Source organism: Brassica napus, chromosome A8 (assembly GCF_020379485.1).
Source record: "Brassica napus cultivar Da-Ae chromosome A8, Da-Ae, whole genome shotgun sequence".
NCBI classification, from domain to species: Eukaryota; Viridiplantae; Streptophyta; class Magnoliopsida; order Brassicales; family Brassicaceae; genus Brassica; species Brassica napus.
The window spans coordinates 7,635,723-7,656,157 of NC_063441.1; the positions used below are offsets into that span (position 1 = coordinate 7,635,723).

Below are 20,435 nucleotides of genomic sequence, written 5' to 3' on the forward strand. Positions count from 1 at the left end.
TAATCCATTCTCTTACAACATTATGCTTTTTGATCTCTATGTTAAATCCCCGGATGTTCCAATAGAAACCCGACATCAGTTATTTCTTAGTCGACGTTTTGCCCAAAAGACTTTGACCGCAGTCGGTAGTCTTTAGAGCGTTTGAGTTAAAAACCAGCTTGTGGTTATCTTTTGAAATACGCGGCAAAGAAGGTCTAGTAGACGTAGCTTTGGTTTGTACCTCCTGCTTCTTTTGGGTAGGCGCCGGAAGTGGAGCCTCATCTGTGTTTATGGTTGTTTCTTGTTGCAGTATCTCACCTTCTTCCTCCTCCGAACTTAAAGCTGCGAAACGTGAGTTTGAGAGAATAGAATCCTGATCAAAAACACGCTCGTTCACTTTCTCCGGAGATCTACTTACTTTAGCTGGCGTCAACCAGTTCTCCTCCAGATGCTCTTCATCTTCCCCACCAGATGAGATTTTCTCTGTAACTTCCACATGTTGTTCTTCACTCAGACTTTCGTTTGCTAATTGAGATTTCTCTGTTTGAACTTCTTGATTTTCTCCACTAACCGAGACCGTAGGACTGTTCTTCTCCACTTCTTTAGGTGAGGATTCAACTTCTATTCTTACTTCCTCCATCTCCTTCTGCTTTAAACAAACCTTTTCCGAGTGTCCCCACTTTCCACATGTTGAGCATTTAGTAGGCAACCATGGGTAGGTGAAGTCTATTAGAGTATCCTTCCCCTGAAATTTGAAGTTCATAGAGCGCGGGAGATCCTTTGTAAGATCTGCTTTCACAAAGACTTTTGCCACCTTAAAGTCTTTACATAAAGCAGTATCAGGATGAAGCTTGACAGGAGTTCCTATCGGGCTTGTAGCAAAACTGAGTCCTTTCCATGAGTACATGTTCATGGGAACATTTTTAAGATGAATCCACATAGGTACAGAACTGTGAAGTTCTTCCTCTTCTACAAACGGTTTCCATTCAGTCATAACAACTGGTACCTCCGCTAAGTTCCACATACCTCTACGCAAAACCCTTCCTCTCATGGCAGAGTCAAGAATTCTGAACTTCATGGTCGTAGAGTTTATCTCGTAAACCTCCACCATCTGTGACTTGTCTGAAGCCCAAATTTTGTTGACAATAGCGTGGACTTTCCCAATATGTGGGGCTTTGTCCAAGAATTTGCCAATCAAGAAATCTTCCCACAGGGGTTGTGGATCCTTAAAAACTTCGTCTGGGATCTCAACAGATCCAACACCATCTTCCATCGTGATTTGAACATCGTACTTTGTTAAACTTTTTTGATTTTGTTGGGAAACTTTCACCCACGAGCGAGTTAACGGAGCCAGCTTTTTTGAATCTTGAGACAGACCATCTTGCGGTGGATCAGTGACAGCCACGACCTCCGGCGGAGGCGTCATGGCGGCGCCGGAAAGGTAACTTGGCGAAGTTTAGAACCAAACCCTAATCTCCACAAAATCACCCTCAGAGCTAAACGCAGCGTTCAGTAGCTCTAACAAACTTTTGCATTCACTCGTATCCTTTGATAATCGTATATATATAATCAATTTACTGTCTAGGATTCTTGGTTATATTTATGCTTTGTGTGAGGATTCAATCACAAGTTGGTTGTCTCTGATCTTGAATGGTGAGTTCATGTTGTGTGGTTGAAGGGGATTCAGTTACAAGTTAACTGAATACTATCTTGACATGAGACAAACACTCATGAATTTCAACATGGTATCAGAGCCTAGTTGCTCTTCTTTGGGATTAAACTCACTTATTTTCTCTTTGTTTTGATCCATTAGATTCATTGTTGTCTAAGCCACAGAAAACACTTATTCATGTGTTATTCTGATGGTTATTTTGTTGCAAGCCCTAGAAAACATCAGTTCATGAGTTATTCTAGTGGCACATGTCTAAGATCAGTGAGCAAATTAATTGTTCAATGGTCCATTGTGTTTCAGCTACTAAAGCACCAAACTCTTGATGAGTATTGAAGGCTCCTGGCTTTTTATGCTTCCGCAAAACTCAAGAAAACAGAGCAAAACTCTGTCCTTTAGAACTCTTGAGCAAATTCTCTATTTTGTACTCTCTCATTCTCTGATTCTCAGGTTACTTATTCTCCACAATTCTCTCATTCTCTGGCTACTATTACTCTGGTTACATCATTCTCTACTCTCTACTTATTCTATGGTTACTTATACTCTCTGGTTACTTAATTTTATATTTTCACAATCTTTTTTAGAATCTGCCTAAGGTTGTTAAACTATCTTGAAGTTAAGTTGTCTTGAAAAGAACTGTCTTGCTTCTTGCCTTAGGAAAATTGATTGTGTTGTTGCCTGAATGCTTAGTCTGATGATTAGGATTCAGAGAGTGTTGATAGGATAGTATCTTAAAGATATCTATCCATTGCTTGTTCAAAATATGTTTTAAAGATCAGACTTGGTGAAAACCAATGTCCTGGTCTCTTGTTGTCTACTGATGCTTGTCTTAGTGTTGGTTTGACAGATTTCCCATGTTGATCAGAGCCTGCACAAGATGCATATTTCTGACCATGGAGAAATAGTTTGTGAGTAGACAAGGTGGCTTAAAAGCTCATATCAAGCTTGTCTCCTCCCCTATACTCGGAGTCAAGCTTGAGGAGGGCTGTAAATGAGCTTTCGTGGTCTGTCTAGAAGCCATTACAAGAAGAATTCAACAAGGACAGCAACAACTTGGAGTTAGAACAGTTACCTTCTGATTGGGAAGCTATGGATCAGCTTCTACATGGAGTTAGAACAGTTACCTTCAGTTGGGAAGCTATGAATTAGTCCAAGAATGTTTGCTAGTACCATGTTGATGAAACTTCAAGCCAAGAGGGCTGTGGTCTCAAGACATTGGTGATCATCATTGGCTCTCATCTTCCAAGCTTGACCACATACTCTTATTCTCAGGTCAAGCTTGAGGAGGAGTGTTAAATATGAGAAGCCCATGTCCATTGTTCATAAATTTATGCAAGGGAAGTACCTAAGACTATACTTATTCTTGTTTGGATAGGTTTGCCCCTTGAGAATTGATGCATGTGTGTGTGCATTGTTTGAATAAGGTACTTGGAGCTCATGATAAGAGTCTGGTCGTGGATCAAACCCTTTGATGATGGCAAGATGTCAGAAGAAAGGGAGAGACAAAGAACCAGCCACATTGAGACTTCCAAGCAGTTTTGAGTGTGAAGCAAGGAAGGCATTGGTGCCTGCTTGCCATTGAAGTAAGGCTATGATCCAGGGTTTATGAGTCCCTAAACTTGATCATAAGACTCATAAACCCACTGGCCAATCCCTAGGCTGAGGGTGGTTGCACTCTTTTTCCCTAAGTGATGGTTTTATCCCATGAGGTTTTCCATACTTAGGTATTTAATGAGGCAAGTACTCTCAGTTCCAAGCTTTCCCAAGGATCTCCTATGGTCAAGCTTGAGGGGGAGTGTTGACATGAAACAATAAAAAGCAAGAGTAAAGACATGAAGAACCTGATTGATCATGGACAGGAGATCATGGACAGGAAGATCATGGACAAAAAATCATGGACAGAAGATCATTGACAGGAAATCATGAACAGGAAATCATGGACAGGAAATCATGGACATGAAAACTGAGGCAAGGAATGAGTTGTGGAGACTAAAATGGACTTTGGGAACCTCTAAGAAGTCAAGGTAACCAGTTTGAATTCAAAAGAAAGGATCTGGTTTGAATTAGACAAGAAGAAGTCACATGTGTTGCTTTGGAGAAGCAGTTGGACTTGTCACTTTCACTCAAGCAGGCTGTGCCAACCTCTCTCATGTCCCTTTTTCCTCATCTGGTCTTGCCTTCCCTTGTCCATATTCTCCTTTGGCCTCATCTCATTCCCTACAGAATTATTTGTTTATGTTTATTTTGCTTAGTAATTGCTTAATCATGTGTCTTGCCTATTTAAAGGCTTTTCCATCACTTGTAACATATTATCAAGTATCAATACAAGTTCTCTTAGTCTAATTTCGTGGCTCTCTCTCCCTTGCTTTTGTCTAAACAATATTCACAATGTAAGGAGTTTAGAGTTATGGTTTAGAGGCTGCCTTAACTCTCTTTCTCTTAAGGCAGCCTAATACTTGTAAAACTCACTTTAAACTCTTCTTTATCTCTTTTTAAACTCTAGCTTACTGATTCTAAATCTCATTCATCTTAAGTGCACAAACTCTAAAGTATTGTGTTACTTCTCAAGGATTAGATTCAAACTAGAGATTCTCTGCCTTATATAATCAATTTACTGTCTAGGATTCTTGGTTATATTTATGCTTTGTGTGAGGATTCAATCACAAGTTGGTTGTCTCTGATCTTGAATGGTGAGTTCCTGTTGTGTGGTTAACTGAATACTCTCTTGACATGAGACAAACACTCATGAATTTCTAACACTGAAAACCATGATTAAGAATCCATTTCCTTTATTGTATGTTTGACAGGCTTATTAAAACCTCTAACATTCCAAGAGAAACCCGACATGATTATTTCTTCTTGATTGCTCTTGTTCTGCCTGTAGCACTAGGAAGAACTTCCTAGGGAGCTAAGACATCCTTTGTTTGCTTGACTTGTGTTTTTGACAGTCGAGGCATAGTTGAACGAAGGGCTCTCTCTCCTCGCCTAGCCTGTTCCGTTTCTTCTGTCTTTTGAGTACCAGAGTCAACGGCTTCCGTTTCCTCTTCTGTATCATCATCATACAGCTCTGGCGATTCTTCTAATATTTCCCCCTCCTCTTTGTCCTTCTCGCTTTGTTCAACTTTCTCAACATTCCCATTGTTCTCTGTTACATCCTCTGTTTTCATCCTCCGTTAATACCGCAAACCTTGATGGAGAATGTTGCTTGCTTAGCCAATGACTAATTGCCTGATCTTCTTTGTTTAGAGGGTGAAACATTTAACCAGTTGCCTTCCGCACTGCCTGTATCCTCCTCAGTTTCCTGTAGGTCTATTAGGACCTCGTTCACTGTCCCATTATCCATCAAATCCTGTAGGTGCGTCATTATTCACCACCTTCACTTTAAAATAACAGCAACCCAATTCTCCAAAAGATCATGAAAGGCCTAATTCCAAAGAAAAAGCTTCCGAAGTATCAATTACATCTAAACAACAAAACCACACATCTTAGAATCTTGGAACATGGTAGTTTTTAGACTTAAGATATGGATGGATCATTATTTGGTGAAAATGTGATAGAACACCATGATCCAAAAACATATGCTTGAGTTATACCTTTAAACAAACGCTTTTAACATAAACATCCTACGAAATTCCAGGTTTAAGGCATGCTAATTTTATGGAAAAGAAAAATATAATATTTGATATCCTCTTATTACAAGTCAGCCACGATACACCATGCTGGATATAAATTTTACACTCTTGTGCTAAAGAGTTGCATTGATTATATTAAGTTATGACTTCTTAGAATATGAGAATTTCAGAATCCAAATAAATATTACTCCTCTGATGAAGTTTTGTTTACGGCACTAGATTCGTCTGGTACAACCCACCGGTTCAAACGTCTCAACGATGTAGACACCTGAAGTTTTGGTAACAAACAGTTTAAGCTCCAAAAACAGAACTTTGCTCGAGCTTGAGCTGAATGATTATTTTTTTTTGAAAAAAATGTCGTAATATATATTGTTGTATATTATAGTAATCAATTTCTAACCTGTTGATCCCAATCTGTTCTCAGAGTCATGATACAAAGCACGCAAGTTTGAACGAATACTCCAAAGAGCATTCCGATCCAGACACCCTAAAATTTAGAGAAAATAAACTGATGTGATGTTTCCAAGAGAATCGATGAAAATTGAGAAAAATCGATGAAGAAAAAGAAAACTTACTTTGACTTCCAAACCGACGACATAGCCAAGGATAACACCAGAAGGAATTCCGATAAGGTAATAACAAGCAAGGTTAACGTAAGTTACATATCCTTGCCATCCTGCTCCAACAGCAACTCCTGTTCCGGTTTAAGACGGTTCAAAAACATGTTAGTTCAATGATCGGTTTGATATTAGTAACCATCACAGGTCAAACAGCAAAATTATACCTGAGAGAACAGGCTGAACACTGTTCATGAGGATGGAACATGCTAAAAGTGGAGAAAGATCGGCAACTTCTGCTGCGACAGCTTCACTTGTAGTGAAAATGTAGGAAACTCTTCCTCTTAAAAACAAGAAGACGAAGAATAGGACAAATCCTATAGATAGAGACGTGAAAACCGCGTTCAATGTTGCAAACTTGGCTCCTTTTGAGTTTCCTCTGCCGAGCTCGTTGGACACTCTTACACTATGTTATATATAAATAAAAAACGAAAAGAAAAGAATCAGATGATGACATAGATTAGCATCAATTATTTTGTGTAAGTATATGTACGTACCTTGCTGCTGCCAGAAAACCAAGTGCTATCATCATCTCCAGTCCATTTATGTTGATACTACAAATAATTGGAAAAGAAGAGTCGATCGATAAATACTTGGATACTGCTATATATCTTTTACTATTCATGATCATGTTTTAATTTAAGAATCAAGTAAAATGTATTAAATTTGAAAAGACAACGGAATGGACCGAGAAGAGAGCTTAATTGTGGTTTACATACCAGATTGCAAGTGCATCTAGAGCCACCTCTGCGTTTTTCAAATTTCCAGTGAGCAGTACCAAGATTGAGTTATACCATAACTCCAAGCTGTCCAAATAACCACATAGTAATAACCAGTACAATAACTTGCGAAACTCTCAATATTTATACGTATATATATATATGTATTATGGTTAAATGCGTAAATGTAACTACAGTTTAGAACTAGTCTACACATACGACTCGACTTATTTTAACTGAGTTATTAATATTTGACAATGTCACTCCTCATAGAAGAGCTTGTAATTTTTTTGACTTTTCTCTTACTATTTCGAACATTTGTCTCATTTCCTATAAAGCTACTCTATATGAACTTTCTCTTGTAACCAAATATGTTCAATCAAATTCTAAACTAATTAATAATCACATGGGCAGATGGTGGGCTCCATCTTCCAGCCACAAAACTACTAGATGGATCACTCGTAAAACTTTTCTATGCAAATGTTTGGTTGATGAGACATTCCTTCATATATATATATATATAAATAACTAACTAAGCTTACCAAAGCATTCCACCGGAAGACATGGATAGTTTGAAGACGGGCCATAAATCTTTGAAAGCCAACATAGAGAATCCTCTCCACGTGTCCTTACACCCACCGCAAGTGACGAACAAAAGCTGAGCAATGTTAGGTAACCAGAACGCAACTAGCGTCGAGGTCATAGCACCAGTGATTCCAAAATCGAAATGAATCATTAGGAGCCATGACAAGAACACGTGGACCGCTAAGGAGACTGCAGCCACGTAGGCAATGATCTTGTTCTTGCTCTGAGCTTGGAGAAACATTTGGCAAGTGAATGATGGTACGAAGGAGAAGTTGACGCCAATGACCCATAGGGCTATGATCCGAACCACACGGACGATTCGTTCCTCTTGTCCTAAGGCTAAGAGAATAGGGCCCGAGAAGATGTAAACAGGTATGAGGCAAATTGTACAACCTGTGAGAACGATCCATGATCTTTGAAGATAGATTCCGAGCATATGGTTTTGTTTTGCTCCGTAAGCTTGACCACATAGTGTTTCTAGTGCACTGGCCATGCCTAACTGTATTACAATATGTTTTTAACAAATTTACACAATTAATATATATTTTTAACAAATTTACACGATAATATTTAATGAGCGAGTTATAAAACAATACTATCACCACATGTATTTTTAATAGATATATTAACCTTTAAAAGCATATTAATATTATGCTTTATGAATAAATACACTAGAAAATATATTACTTTAATAATTCAACTAAATAACAAATGATTTTTATAGAATATCCTCAACGTTTTAAAAACCAAACCAGGAATTATAATTTGAGTCAACCAGTTTAAATAGGTTTTAATGATAAAATTTTATAATATATATGGTAATATCACCTGAATATGTATATATACAATTATCGATCTATTTTATTTTATTTTTATACAATTTATAGTATTAGAATATTCTAAATTAAATAATAATGAATAATTATTTTTTTTGGAAAATTGCTAAAACGGAACAAAAATTCAGCATAGTTGTTCCTTTGGTATAAACAATTCTTTGTCCACTTTTTTTCTCTTTTACCTTTTCCAATAAAAATAATTGATATTTTTTTGGTTGAAAAATTTGATAAATTAAATTTTAAAATTACGTTCTACTAAAATTAGAATCTATCTTCTATGGAAAATGAGTTAGTAGAATGTGAATTCTAAATTTAACAAGTTTGTCTACTTTTTTAGAACAAAAAATCTACTTTTACTTCAAATTCTAAATACGGAGAATTTGAATTCTACTAATTGTAAAGATAACTACTTTTCTGTCAAATGTAGCTAGCTTCAACTTTTATTATGTACTCTACAACTCGCAGAATGTGAAATCTAGACATTACTCTGACGGCTACATGAGGTAGAATCTGCTTATAAAATTTGTCTTTGTTCTATGCAGTGTAGAAACTCCACTATACGGATAAGAAAACCTGATTTTTGCGAAAATTTAAGAATTTCGGTTAAGAAAATATTCTTAAAATATTTTAAATATTCTAACTTCCTAAAACGTGTATATTTGGTCACAAAAAAATTCTAAAAATATTGAATATTTGTAATCTATGTGCTTGCCTAAAACACTACAAACATATGTTTCTGATTTTTTTGATATGTTTACAAACATATATATATTTATTCAACATTTTTTATATATTTACAAACATATATCGACTAAAATTATATATGTATATTTATTTTTATTAATACATTTATTTATAGAATTATTTAATATTCAATTGTGTATATCACGGGGAATATATAAATGTTATTGTCCATGCTATGCATGAGAATATTTTATTTCAATTAACATTATATATTAAAATTAATAATTGAATTTAAGTATATAAGTATCGTAAAAATATTAGTATATAAATGTTACTTATTATAAATTTTTAAAGTATAAAATTATTTATCCAATATGATTAAACATTTAAGTATTTAATAAAGTTTAAGATATTTAAATAATTTATAAAATAGTTAACATACACTAAACATTGTTGAATATCGACTAAAAACTTTTAATTGGTATTTTGGAAATAGCTGCTTGTAAATTTAAATTTAAAATTTATAAAAAAAATATTAATTTTTTGTCTGCTCTTTATGTTGATTAAGTTTTTATAATATATTATTTATTTCTATTAATGTATTTATTTATATAATTAGTTTGAATTCAAATGCTTATATCGAATTTTTATATTAATATAAAAACGTTAAATATATTATTTTTATTAGTTTTTATTATTATATTCTAAAATGTTGACTTAAAATAATATATATATATAATATAAAATAATATATCAAAAAAAAAAAAAAATAATATATATATATATATTTTTTTTAATTCGTTTTCTAATATTTAAATACTTTTAAAATGTATTTATTTGATTAATTTGATTAATCAAGGATTACTTTTGGGATTATGAAAAATATTATACTTAAGGGACAATTTAATGATGATATTATAGCAAAAGGACAACCATGTTGAATTTTGTTCGGTGTTGGCAATTTTCTCTTGTTTTTCTTCTTTCTAAAAGCAACATCTAGCTGTTCATGCTTCTTCATCTTCGTCTCCATTTTCATCTTACATTTTCATGTATAAAATTTTTCTAACTTTTTTTTATTTTCGTTGACGCAGAAATTTTCTTCTTTATTTTATCCATCATTGTATCCAATTTATTAATAAATCCAACTAAATCAAGGCTAATTGAAAGAGAAGAAATAGTATTTGACGTACAACCACTGAAAGAAGAATCGTTGAAATATAACTAAATTTATAAACCGAGTTTTTCAAGTTATCAATTCTAACAGCTTTTAGCAATTTTTTTGGGTCAACACAAATCCAATTTTATAAAAACCCCAACTCCATTTAATGACGGAGTTACGGTTGAATCCAACCGGTCGGTTCAATTTTTAAAATAATCATATAATTTTGGTTGATTGAATATCTAAGACAATATATTAACACAACGCAAATACAAATAAAAACTATGATCAAACTTAATGTGATCCTTCAAAAAAAAATACACGGGTCAAAAATCTAATAGTTATTAATTTATTGGCACAAGTTGGTAAATATTAAAGTCAAGTAAAGGTTATTTTCAAAATGTATTTCAATTTTAATAATATCGATATTTTGGTTAGTATCATCAGATTAACAGTTTGATTTCTCCTAAAGCCAACTACTTAGTTTATAGCAGCGAAATAGAACAAACTAGACATAATATAGAAGCCAAATAGAACAAACTAGACATAATATATATATAGCTTTCACAAAAGGAACTTATCCAAATATTATTAGATCAATATACGAAATTAAGCAAAACTAAAAATAGTAAACATAAAACATTTTTTATTTGTAAAATAAAAAACATTTTATAAAAAACACAAAACTAGTAAACATTGCAATGGCAAATCAACTCTATTATAGTTGTTTCGTTGAAGAAGCCCTAAAATATCATAATATAGAGGAAAAATAGTGTTTCATTAAAGAAGCCTTAAGATACATAATATAATACTACTTTGGTCTTTGGAGTGTAATTGTCAACCCAATGACACGCAAGAAAAGAAACCAGCACATTCTACGACAAGTAATCAGAACAATTATATAGAACACGAAATTATTTATGCTATTTAAAAATTTCCATCGGAGAGGAAATAACTATCAGTAGTCGGTAGTCACAAAAAACAATATCAGTAGTCTACAAGAAAACACGTTTTTTTACTTTTTTTTTGGTCAATCACGTTTTTTACTTTATTAGTGAATAAATGGCTGGTACACATAACTGCGAGTAGGTAAGAATTCAAAGTGATTGTTTGAAAGACATTTATTTCTAAGGCCATCCATATAGGTTAGAAAGTGCAGTATTTTTTCAAAGACAAACAATATTTTTATTTTTATTACATTACTATATTTTATTTTCTAAAATCAGTTAGACTACCAAAAAAATAAAAATAAGAGAATTCTTTAGGTTTCTCAGAATTGCGAGTGTACCAAGAAAATCTTTTCTTCTCCATCTATATATATAGTAAAATTTGTTATAATAATAATATACTCCCTACTTATTATCATGTTACACATATGTGGTAGAGGGTCAAAAAAGCTGACATCACTGCTTACCATTTTGGTCTTCAAGTAAGACCAGACACTATATAACTGAAAACCCATTTTTCCTCAATAGTAAACAACAAAATCTTTTTCTTTTTCTTTCTGTGAAAAAAATAATTTATTTTTAATAATGCATCTCAATTATTGAAAAAGTACAACACGATGACAAAAATTAAAAACCAAAATAGCACACATTGCCTAGAGTGTTTTATCATCAGTATCGACGACTAGATGGACTTATCAACGTAGTGTTTTTGGTAGAAATCTTTATGCTTTGATTCATCATCATTAGAGCATCTAAAAAAAAAAAATTATTTTGAAGTTTCTAAAACTCTGTATTTAAAATTTAAAAATATTATTCTCCAAAAGCAGAACTTCAAACTTAATTTCAAAATTATTTATTTTATATTATGGCCCTTATATTTGTTATAACTAATTTGAACATAAACATATTACAACAATATTAATAAAATATTATTTTAAAATAGCTAGCACATATATAAACATATTACAACAATATTAATTAATAAAATATTATATTGAAATATAAAATTTTAAACAAAATAACTTAATTAAATAAAATATTATATTAAAATATATATATATTTTTTTTAAAATAACTTAATTAATATTAAACTTCAAGAAAAAATACCATATTATTTCGTAAAATAATTTTTGTAACGCATATATGATCTACTAGTGCATTTTGAAGTAAAAATAGCTTTCCTCATTTTTAATTTGTAGATTAGAAATAAAAATTGTTGAAATCGGGAGATATTAATACTTGTAAATACATTAGATCATAACAAACAGTAAAAAAGAAACATAAAATATTGCTAAAAGACTAACTTTTATCAAAGATATTAATACTCGTGAATATATTCAATATGAACAACAGAACAAGAAAGAATTGTACGAAAAGACATCATCAACATCAACAACAAAAACAACAACCATCTTCAATTACACAAAAATAATTGGACAATATTTGAAAATTTTGAAGGTTCCGGATCAAATTTACCTAACTATTAGTGTTGTTGCAATATTTTAAATATGTGTAATACTTATGTCTTCATGTAATTTTTAAAAAGTTTTTTTGTTAAGTTTCTTTTGTATATTTTTGTTATCTAAATCTGGTTTTAAATATTTTAAATCTTCTTTTAAAGTTTTATTTAATTTTATGTGTAAACTAAAATTTTGTAAACAAAACTTAAAATATTTATGAGATATAATTTTATAAGGATTAAAATAATAAACAAAAAAATATTTATGAATTATAAATATTATGTGTAAATATAGAAACCAAAATACAAATAAAAATATAAAACTTCAAATTTGAAGTTTTGAGTAGTGAAACTTCAAATATAGAGTTTCACTCTCCAAAACTTCAAATTTGAAGTTTTAAAATTCATTTTTAAAAAATAAAAATTTTTATATTTGAAGTTATAAAGTGTCGGAGATGCTCTTACCTAGATTATATAACGAAATGGAGAAGTAATAAAAGTCTTACCAAAATACCATTACTGAAACGGAGGAGAACGGTGAAAGTGATCGAGTAAGCGGCTAACTCGATAGGGCCAAGATGGCCGATGAAAGCTTGACTTATCATGGAAACTCCGAAAGTAGAGAATCTCGTGAATATCGCTGGCGCTGCCACAACCCATAGCTTCTTTGATTCATTCCAAACCTTCTCCTTCATCCCCAGCTCATCCTCTTCTCTGTCGTTCTCCGCCGGCTTATTCAACAGAGCGACCGTGATATTTGCTTCTCCTCCAGACATGGTGGAATCTCGGTTGTTGTGATGGAAAAGAGAGGTAGGACGAAATGAAAGACCAGAGAAGGTAGAGAGAGGACAGAGTTTGATGGATTGGTTTGGTTTGTGAGAAGCAGAATATTCTCTATATAATTTATGTTTATTTAGTGAAGTATTTTTCCTTTTTATTGGGAAACGAAAGCCGCCTACGCCTCTTGCAGCAAGTCGCAGTTGGTAGATAAAAAAATACTCCGAGAAATAATAAGATTTCATGACCCAAAATCACCTCATAAGATCGTCCAATTTCACCTTTTATTATTTCTTTAAATGTCATGTTACACATGAGTCTCGTGTCCGAATTTAGTTGTGTGTAACGTTATCAACCATAAAAAGGAAGAGCGGAGAAGTAACCACTTACAATCAAATTATACCACCGCTATTGTCTAATTCATGTTGACTATCCGTTTAATTCATTTAATTCATTTAAATGGTATTCATCCGTGATATCCGTTTTCTCGTAAAGGTATATGTTTGCTTAGATATCCGTCTTTTGTTTCAAGTGGGATATAAATTTTTATTGAGACTAGAGATTGGCCCGCCTTACAGGCGGGTGAGTTCACTTTAAAACTATTTATATTTAAATATTATAAATCATTGAAACTTTATTTTATATTGAAAGTAATAAATATAATCTGTTTTTATTCTAAAATTATATGATAATTTTTTTTGATAAAATTTCAAATTTATTGAACTATCAAAAGAATGCTATATACAAATCAAACCCTTTTAAGAACTGAAAAACTCTTCTATAGATGTAAAAACTACTCATAAGTTGTTACTTCAAACCATCTTCTTAATAACTCTTCGAGCTTATGATGTGGCTCGTACTGGAGTGAACTAATCATGTTCTTCATTTCCTTGTTTATTAGCCCTCGCGCTTCTTGTTTATTAGCCCTCGCATATTGAAAATTTTATTTTGTTGGTTTGAGTTGACCACTAACAATATTTTTGTTAAAGAACACAAAATTATTAAATAAAATTTAAGAAAAATAAAATGATTTATATTTTTTTTATTTTTTTCTATTTCAATTTCATATAGTTGAGAAAAATATAAAGTAAGAATAGTTACTTTTTCCTAAGAATATCAGATTTTTCAATAACTAATTTCATATAGTTGAAAAAATATAAAGTAATAATTTATATTATTACAATAACTAATTTTTTCACAATAACAAATTAGTACACCAACTCCAGGCAAAGTCATCGAAAATCAAATATAATGTGATAAAATTATAAAATTTAATGTTTAAAATAATAGGCAAATAGTTTCAACAGTGTCATAAATAATAATTAGGACATATTATGTAACAACAAATAATGTTTTATAATATATGTTTGTTCAGTTTATTATATTTTCAATTTATAAAAGGGTAAGTTTATTATTTTAGTTAAAAATGACTTCTGTAATATTTAACAATTACTTATGTAAAATATTTAGTATACATTAATAAATCAAATTTATTATGGATTTGTTGAATATGTATTTAGTAAAATATTTTTCTAATTCGGAGACTATTTAATCTTGCAACTTATGCTTTAATCTTGTTTATTTAAATCGTTGTGGCAGGTAATAAAATTGTTTACTCGAGGATTAGTGATAAATAGTTGTATTGTAAAGATAATTGTGTTGTAAAGGATAATGGTCCACTCATCAATATTTCGTTGTTTAAATTTTAAAATCTTTTATATTTTTATTTGGAGGCTTAACATTTTTTATTATTATGTTTTGGTTGTAGCTGAAAGAGTGTATTGACAATGATCTGCAACACTAAGCCGATAAGGCAAACTTAAATCCAGTTTTGGTGTTCTTGTTTCATGTAGAAACTCCGAGTCTCTGACTTTGTTGTGTTCTTAGAGAATGTACATAATCAATTGACTCAGATTCAACTGCCTCTCAGAATAGCTACCTTTGTTGCTGTCATTCTTCTTGCTGCGAGTTTTTGAGTTATATCTCTTTGAAACTGTTTTTAGAGATGAGGCGATGTTCCAATGGTGGCATTCGTATAATAGGTTTATTTTTCATATTATAAGAGAAATTTTACTATTGGTATAATGGAGGGTAAGGTTAATCTCTTAAGTCAATTCTCAAAGATTAACAAATTTGAACGTGAAATTGTTTTTTTTACTTAATAATAATCTGCTATGTTCAAATTTAGATGCACCATAAGAGCAAACAAACATTAAGAAATAGCAAGGGGAACACTTTTTAGAATGAGCAAAGCCAATAATGGTGATGCGTGAGATGGTTAGGCTGTAAGATATGTGTACGGTGTAGGTCTTCATCGTATCCAGAAGACTTATTTATCGGTCGAGCTTGTATATGTTACAGAAATCGTTCGGGAACCTGAATAAATGAGGCGGAGTGGGAGGAGAGATGAGGTGGTGTTTAATGACTGAATTAAAGCATGTGTTTAAGAAAAAGAGAAAACATTACAGATAATCTAATTGGGGACCATGGCAAACGATATGGTTATGGGGTCGAAGAGGAAGGATAAGAAAAAAAATGATCTAACTCTGCCAAAGCGGACCACAGTTATGAAAGTAGGAATGACCCAAAAATAACTAAAGCCCATCAATGCTCTGCTCGACACGGCCCATCAATGCTCTGCTCGACACGTGTTGAAAAAAGGGATATGAGGGGTGAGGTGACGCATTGTGGAACCTTTCTCTTCTACTTTATTATTTTAGATTGTAATTAATGTGATGAAGTTTAGAACTAAAGAAAGGTTAAATGAAGTTTATTAGAGTTTAGTGGAGAAAATAAAATTCATGTTTTACTGATAAATTTTATTAGATAAATTTCCAAATGTAGCAAATTTTATAATATTTCAAAAAAATTGATGATGTGTCAATTCATGTCTCACTTGATGATGTGTTTTCGTGAGCAAAAACAAAAATTCTAATTTATTAATAAAAATTTATTTTTTAGATTTTAGTACTTAAAAAGGATTTGATTATGTAATAATCAATGTTGTTTTTTTCTTTCAATTTTCATGTCAATGTTTTTAAGATTGAGTTTGATAACCACACAAGAAAAATAAAATATCATAATATTTCTTTCGTTTTTATTTCCATTAGTAGGTTTTGATGAAAAAAACAAAAAAAAAATATAGTAAATGAATCTTCTTTTTCTTAATCTTATAAATTTTCTAGTAAAATTTTATTTGTTAATTAAAATTTTCACCAAATTCAAGTGCTATAATGTATTTCACGCCTCTTTGAACTGATTGAAGCCAAGGATGGAAGGATGAAACTTCCATTCTACGCAGCCTTGGGAAACTTCCATTTTTCACTCTTGTTAGCTTAGCTTCCATAGCTTCTGAGTTTGTTACATCTACTTTCTTCTCCATTTCACTTCTGAGACTCTAAGCCTCCATCTCCTTATCAATCAAACTCCCTCACTTCTATTAAATCCACATTAAGCTTTTTCATCCGATTTTTTCTTTTTCTATTGATTCTTTTCGGATCGAGATGTATGGATCCACAGATCTATGTGTCTATATAGATCATGTTCATGGATTAACGAAAATGTGCAAACGCTCTATTTGCCTCTGCCACTCTATGAGTCTCTTCCTTTTTGCGTATGGCATCGCCACTCCCTTTGGCAGCATCCACTAATTCGGAACTTAATTTGAAAGCCATATTTCGACCCGGACGTTTTCGGGATGCCCCTTATAACCAACGAATGGCAAGTGCTTTTCCTTGCGTGGATCCTATTTCAATGGGAACTTGATGAGTTGATCCGCCTGTTTCCGTTCTTTTTTCTTCTTCTCCGTTACCCCTTTGTGCAAAACCTCGGTTACATTTCTTCAGCTAACTCGGTCTTTCTGTAAGAAATTTTTGATATATGCATTTCTTTGTTCGTAACTGCTTCATATCTGCAATGTTCTGTATATTCTCATTTTGGTAGCTTGTCTTTGCTTCTCCAACCGCATATTGCATTTGGCTTATCTCTTGCCTCACAAGTTTCATTTTTCTTCCAGGCTGATGATATGTCTATTTTCTTTGCTCTTTCTTCCTCGAGCCAGCCAACACGTTTCTCTAAGTTTTTAGAGTTCTGTAGCATGGACTGAGTTTCAACAATCACAACTTTTTTATGTATAGAACCACAGAAAAATAGAGATCTTAGCCACCTTGCCAATGTGATCGTGTGTAGAAGCTAACTTCAACTTCTCCCAAGTTTTCTGTCCCAGAGCAAATAAAATGGTTGAGAATTACAAAACTTTAAGATACAAACTTCGCTTGATACAATGTAGATAAACAAAAGCGTGTTACTGAGATTTAAACGTATATATAATGGAGAGAAATAAGCTAAGGCGTGGGTAAAGCAACTCCATGTGGTAGAAACATATGTAAAACCATGAGAACGAAACACAAATTACATAGTTGCATTTCAGAGTTCTCTAACAAAAACAAAAACTGTCGTGTCGCTACGATAGAGGGGAATCTCTTGCTTTTTAATTTGTGTTAAAGACTTAAGAGTATCTTATAGAGGTTTTTGTTAAAATTATAAAACATCCATAAATTTACATAAAATAAAGTGGAATTTATATTTGGGGGAGAAATTTAAGAGCGTATGTATTTAGTATTGAATGTTACTTTCTCTTTTAACATATAATAATTGTATAAGAAAATTAGTACATATTATTTTAAAAAAAAGGATCAAATCAATTTAATTTTGATAAATCACATTGTTCACTATTTTTAAATGTCAAGAGTTGAAGCATAGTTTATCTATTGTCACTGAAGGAAATTCAAAAAGATCATATTTAAAGATTTCTTCACAATACAGTTTATCATGATCTGCACCTTTGAGACACGATACAGAAACGTAAGTTTAATATTAAGAAACTTATAGAAAAAATCGTAACAGAATATATATGTTGAAGGCTTTGCATTAAAATGGATATCAATAAAAAAGAAATACAGATTTCTTGAAAGGCCACACCAAAGAGAAATCTCTCACCACCTCCCGGTCTAAATAATCTGAAATGAAAACCTCTTTTACATAGAGCCTTATCTGGTGGCACACATTAGATGGGGCTAAACTCGAACTTACCCTACGTTAACATCATTGTTTATAAGAGTGTACGAACAATATATCATTAGTGAATGACATGGTGTTACTATTTTTTGACAGAATATTCAATAGATGGTTCCTTGAACGCACCTCTGCTGTGAAGTGTGATGATCCCAATGGTCCAAATACTTTGAAAGTATTTTTGTAATGTTGTCACCACTCTAGAGTTCCTGAGCCAGAAAGTGTAAGCACAGTGTGTTCAATTTTTATTGCTTTAGAAAGTGTTTCAGGATTCTGGAAAATTCAGATTTCAATTAACTTTTGACTGAAGAATGTTTCCAATTCAGATTTCAAATATAAAGGTATATTTACCTTTCTAGTCCTTTTAAATACTTGTCATAAACAAAGAAACGAAGGGGAGTATCAGCTGATGAAGAAGAAGAAGTCAGCACCCCAAACATATTTTCGCATATGATAACATCAGCTATTATTGAACTGCTGGAGTAATCCGGGAAAAAGCCTTCTAACCGATTGTTGGAGCCCAATCTACCCGCTTCCATGTTTGAAATAACACGATAAGATCAGATGTTGACTCACCAGATTGCAAACGCAGAAATCCCAAGCTTACATCAGAAGGGCAACCATCATGTCTGAAAGTTTAAAAGCCAAATGTTTATCACTAACATGACATGTGACTCCCACAGAGAGAAAATGTTCTCTGAAACAACAGTTATCTAGATAGTTATGTGGAAACAATGAATGCTGCTTTACAGATGATGCCTAATAAAGAATACAACATCCTCCTTATACTTTGATTGCCTTCCTAAGTAATAGAATCGCATATGCTTTCCGATATAGTTAAAAAAAGTTGCTCTATGGATCTGCTTCATAGAGACAATGTTATTGAGAAACATTAAGGGTCAAGTATGATTCTTTTGCATCAGTTTGTTTAGTTGGATTCAACTCACCAGAAAACTCCAAAATGGGCGTAAGAAGTTTTCGATCTAAACTCTCCTGTTTGAATACATGAGAACAGAAAAAATGAAACTCAGAAAGTGAGCCTATAAATTGATTAGGAAGGAATATCAGACAAAACATGAATAGAGATAAAAGAGAGAAGTAGAGTGGTGAGTTACCAAGAGACATTCTATTTACGTTTTTCACTCAGGAACACAGTCTTCTTTATCTCATTGTCCTTTCACGAACTTCTCTGAGTACCATCTGCAGAATAATAAATAAAGGATGCCACTTTATGGTTTTGGAGAGATTTATAGAGCAACCAAAAGATTTCTTATAAAAGGAAGTGCTTGAAACGAAAAAGGAGGATGTAACAATTAGTGGTCCAGAGACACTATAGTAGAGAATACCACATAACCCTTAAACCCCTTAAACATCATAGCTAATCTCTCAGAGAATAAATAAAAATCACACTTATTGAAGCAATTGGGATAAACCTTTCTCAATCAGCACAGGAGGAAGCATGTGAGTGAGCAGAAGTCGAATACTTTTTCTTCATCATGCCCATGAATGATCGCTTAGCAAATTTATAGAGTTCCACTATAGTTCAAAAAATTAGATCAACTGTAAGAATAACTGGAGGTGAATAAACTCAGGCGGAATGCATAACTGGATCCATTCGTGAATTCATTGTCAGAGGTAATTAAATAAATGGATCTTGTAGAAGGATAATGTTACTTACCGAACTGGATCCACAACTGGTGCTCTCTCTATTACTACCCGGGAAGTTTTTTTGCCTCTCAACGAACCCAAGCAAGCTTCTCTGCCTCTCCATTGCCCTCTCCAGCTGTAATAGAGGATTGCAATAATAGAAAAAAAATGAGCAGAGACTTGCCAACGTGTTCCTAAATATGGAAGCTGAAAGGATGAGGAAGTATTCGATATTTAATTGCAGAGGAGTCAAGAGCTGGAGTTAATTCGACGGTTGCAAATACGTGGTGGAAGAAGAGGAAATGATACGTCGCCGGCAATATAGAAGAAAGAAGAGAACACGTGTCCAAGATTAATCAAAATGACATGGATGAATGCTGCTCTATGAATGGCTAATTTTTCAATCCGACGTGTATACCCTTAGAGGGCTTATTTTTAGTATCCTCCTTTTAGTATAGTTTAGATACTAGATTCTGAGGGTATATTTTTTGACTCCCGCTTAAGAAGCTGCAGAGAATATTTTTATTGAAAAAATTATTTTACGTAATGAAAACAATGAATTTTAATAAATCATATATGTTAATTTTTTTAAAAAAAATTATCTTACATTTATTTATATGACTTATTTTTTATCTTTTTAGATAGGATAAAT

The 20,435-nt window shown here is 32.5% G+C and overlaps 1 protein-coding gene and 1 long non-coding RNA gene across 3 annotated transcripts; both read right to left on the reverse strand.

Annotated features, from left to right (window-relative positions):
* Window positions 1-5,301: 5,301 nt before the first annotated feature.
* On the reverse strand, window positions 5,302-13,303 carry LOC106418924 (protein DETOXIFICATION 21). The gene is made up of 8 exons (XM_013859656.3): window positions 12,793-13,303; window positions 7,159-7,700; window positions 6,617-6,703; window positions 6,395-6,451; window positions 6,065-6,303; window positions 5,856-5,974; window positions 5,681-5,767; window positions 5,302-5,548 (listed from the first exon to the last, which is right to left on the reverse strand). The coding sequence occupies exons 1-8, from the start codon at window positions 13,060-13,062 to the stop codon at window positions 5,465-5,467; spliced, it is 1,485 nt and encodes a 494-aa protein (XP_013715110.2). The 5' UTR covers window positions 13,063-13,303; the 3' UTR covers window positions 5,302-5,464.
* Window positions 13,304-17,839: 4,536 nt separating this feature from the next.
* Window positions 17,840-20,138, reverse strand: LOC106418739. Of its 2 annotated transcripts, none has more exons than XR_001283723.3 (7): window positions 19,815-20,138; window positions 19,570-19,672; window positions 19,252-19,336; window positions 19,084-19,129; window positions 18,488-18,765; window positions 18,266-18,345; window positions 17,840-18,081 (listed from the first exon to the last, which is right to left on the reverse strand). It is a non-coding gene; the product is annotated as an uncharacterized LOC106418739 (long non-coding RNA). The 2 variants fall into 2 exon arrangements; XR_001283722.3 differs by having other exon boundaries at window positions 17,840-18,155.
* Between the last annotated feature and the right edge of the window lie 297 nt (window positions 20,139-20,435).

Coding starts and splice junctions, on each gene's coding strand:
- LOC106418924 (XM_013859656.3), bottom strand. CDS start 13,062: ATGTCTGGAGGAGAAGCAAATATCACGGTCGCTCTGTTGAATAAGCCG. Junction 6,304..6,394: donor GGTTTTCTGGCAGCAGCAAG/GTACGTACATAT, acceptor TATATAACATAG/TGTAAGAGTGTCCAACGAGC. Junction 5,768..5,855: donor TCGTCGGTTTGGAAGTCAAA/GTAAGTTTTCTT, acceptor TCTAAATTTTAG/GGTGTCTGGATCGGAATGCT.